The sequence below is a fragment of the Limulus polyphemus genome, unplaced genomic scaffold, assembly GCF_000517525.1.
Source record: "Limulus polyphemus unplaced genomic scaffold, Limulus_polyphemus-2.1.2 Scaffold6113, whole genome shotgun sequence".
In the NCBI taxonomy this organism is placed as follows: Eukaryota; Metazoa; Arthropoda; class Merostomata; order Xiphosura; family Limulidae; genus Limulus; species Limulus polyphemus.
Genome location: NW_013671723.1, coordinates 45,162 through 48,067, shown reverse-complemented (window position 1 = coordinate 48,067; position 2,906 = coordinate 45,162). Strand labels below are relative to the sequence as shown.

Genomic DNA, 2,906 nt, shown 5'->3' with positions numbered 1-2,906 from the left:
CTAGTCTTACACTGCTAAATTATGGACGGCTAGCGCAGATAGCCCTCGTGTAGCTTTGCGCGAAATTCAAAACAAACAATCAGGAATATTATTACGATATATAATTAAATACATTACCAAATAGATGAATTATTATATTATCACGAGTCTTATTGTTCTGAGCATGTTTTGTAAAGTAGTGAAAGGAATATTAATAGTTTGAATTTTTAATCCACGAAACTGAGCAGACATAATAATATAAGTACTTTACCATATGAGGCCTTAATTTCATTACGTTTATTTATATTATCTCCCTTGGTTACATATAAATATAAATAATAACTAGCAGATGCCCATTGAAATAAATGAACGACAATTTTCCTAAAAATAATTATGAATAATATAAAATGTGCAGTCAACCCAATCCCTTGGATCAGAGCGTAAATGCAATATGATTGTCTAGTGGGCAGTTTACAACCATCTTTTGTCATGTGTTATTTCGATAAGGAAAATTACATTGCGTTTATTTTTAAGCAAAGGAGACAGACTGCAACGCATTGTTGGCAAAAATGTTTTCTGATGCACAGTAGAGCACTCAGATTTGCTAAGTAGTTGCGGGATTTTTTTTTCCGCTGGATGCCACGATTCCTTGTCATTTTACTGAGTCCAAGAAAAGACTGCTACTGAAGTGAGCGCTTTTTGACTGTATCAAAAGAAGCATTTTGCTACATAATTTTATCCCCACGATTAATCGTTCAGGAGATACAGAACGTGACAGACAGACAGATATTTGGTTATTTTATATATATATATATATGTGTGTGTAGAAGATAACAGTAGTTTTCTCGTATAGTTTTCAATCTTTTTTTGTTTGTTTTTAAATCAATGTATGAATAAATTTTCAAATAATCTAAAACACATTAGTGAATCTTTATTGTTGCTTTTGAAAGATTAATATGGTTTTACTGCAATTATATATATTATAAAACAAACCTGTATTTTATTGTAGTTTACTCACTTTACAAAAAAGGCATTAAAAATAACTTCTTGTTGTAGATCATATCATCAATGGCTACTTCACGATCTTTAGAGAAAAAACTGGACCAGAAGGTGGCGTTAATCACAGGTTCGTCAAATGTAATCAACCATTATTGTATATTATAACAATATAAACGTCTGATATGATAAATTTAAATTTAAATAAACGACATCTTACTGATATTTTCCGTCTCTTAAATCTTTAAACCTCTTTCTTCTTTTATAAATTAAAATACTTGATTGGATATCTAAATTTTAGGTGCTAGTTCAGGGATAGGTAGAGCCACTGCTGTGTTGTTCTCACGCCTGGGAGCGAGGCTAGCTCTGACTGGAAGGAACCAAGAAAATTTGACAAAATCTGCTGAAGAATGTGAAACAGCTTCACCTTATAATCTAAAGGTTTGACTAAACATTATATAACATAGACGTATTTAAAACATAAGGAATGTTTAAATAATAATTATTGAAAATGTAGTAATTTATAAATAACCTTATAATCTAAAGGTCTGACTAAACATTATATAACATAGACGTATTTAATAAATAAGAAATGTTTAAATAACAATAACTAAATGTAGTAATTTATAAATAACATTATAATCTAAAGGTTTGACTAAACATTATATAACGTAGAAATATTTAATACACAAGAAATATTTAAATAACAATAACTAAATGTAGTAATTTATAAATAACCTTATAATCTAAAGGTTTGACTAAACATTATATAACGTAGAAATATTTAATACACAAGAAATATTTAAATAACAATTACTGAATATGTAGTAATTTATAAATGACCTTATAATCTGAAGGTTTGACTAAACATTATATAACATAGAAATATTTAATAAATAAGAAATGTTTATATAACAATTACTGAATGTAGTAATTTATAAATGACCTTATAATCTGAAGGTTTGACTAAACATTATATAACATAGACGTATTCAATACATAAGGAATGTTTAAATAACTATTACTAAAATGTAGTAATTTATAAATGACCTTATAATCTGAAGGTTTGACTAAACATTATATAACATAGACGTATTTAATAAATAAGGAATGTTTAAATAACAATTATTGAAAATGTGATAATTTATAAATGACGCCATATTGGTTTTTAACTGAACTAAAACATGTTCATATAAATTGGAACTGTTGTTACCAGGATGAAGAGGTTATTGAGCAGGACAGACTTGAGTTTGGCTTAGTTTGACCTTTAAGTGACATGGGGGTGGGGGGGGGAGTGAAATAGACTAATATATTGTTTTGCTTCTAAGAATTACGTATTCTTTGATAGATACGTAATTGTATTCAGCCCGAAAAAATTGTTTAATAAACAAACAAATAAATGCATACAGAGAAATTAAATAAAGAACCCCAAAAAGTGTTACTAAAAGTTCCAAAGTTCCGTTCAAAAACATTTAGATCAAGTTGATACCTAATTACCGATCAAATATTTTTGTAGGCTTAATACACCTATTTTAAGTCATGAAAAAAAAATTATCTGATATTTAATAAAATTATAAATATTTTTAGCTAAATCTCCACTTTTGTAAATTCACGCCATATGACGTAAAATCGTCAATCTCTTCTGTTTGTTTGTTTGTTGGTAATTATGCACAAAGCTACACAATGGGCTATCTGTGCTGTGCCCATCACGGGTATCGAAACCCGGTTTCTAGCGTTCCAATCTCTTCTAAAGAAAATATTTGTGTTACATCTCTCTGTATGGACAGGAATTTATTAAATATATTGTTACGTCTCCGTTTGTTAATTAACTTTCCGTAACTTCGTTCCGACGAAACTTTAGCGACACAAGTCTTTACTTAATAAAACTGGTTTATTCTTTCCGAATACAACTTCACGATACACTTGATTCC

At 28.8% G+C, this 2,906-nt stretch overlaps 1 protein-coding gene across 4 annotated transcripts in view; it reads left to right on the top strand.

The window, feature by feature from the left end:
* Nucleotides 1-2,906, top strand: part of LOC106473370 (3-oxoacyl-[acyl-carrier-protein] reductase FabG-like) — a 17,980-nt gene that overhangs the window by 1,570 nt on the left and 13,504 nt on the right. For all 4 annotated transcript variants that reach the window (XM_022401813.1, XM_022401815.1, XM_013934054.2 and 1 more), the window contains exons 2-3: nucleotides 1,036-1,105; nucleotides 1,277-1,416. In XM_022401813.1, coding sequence (XP_022257521.1) covers nucleotides 1,036-1,105; nucleotides 1,277-1,416 — 210 coding nt within the window. The remainder of the gene's footprint in view (nucleotides 1-1,035; nucleotides 1,106-1,276; nucleotides 1,417-2,906) is intronic.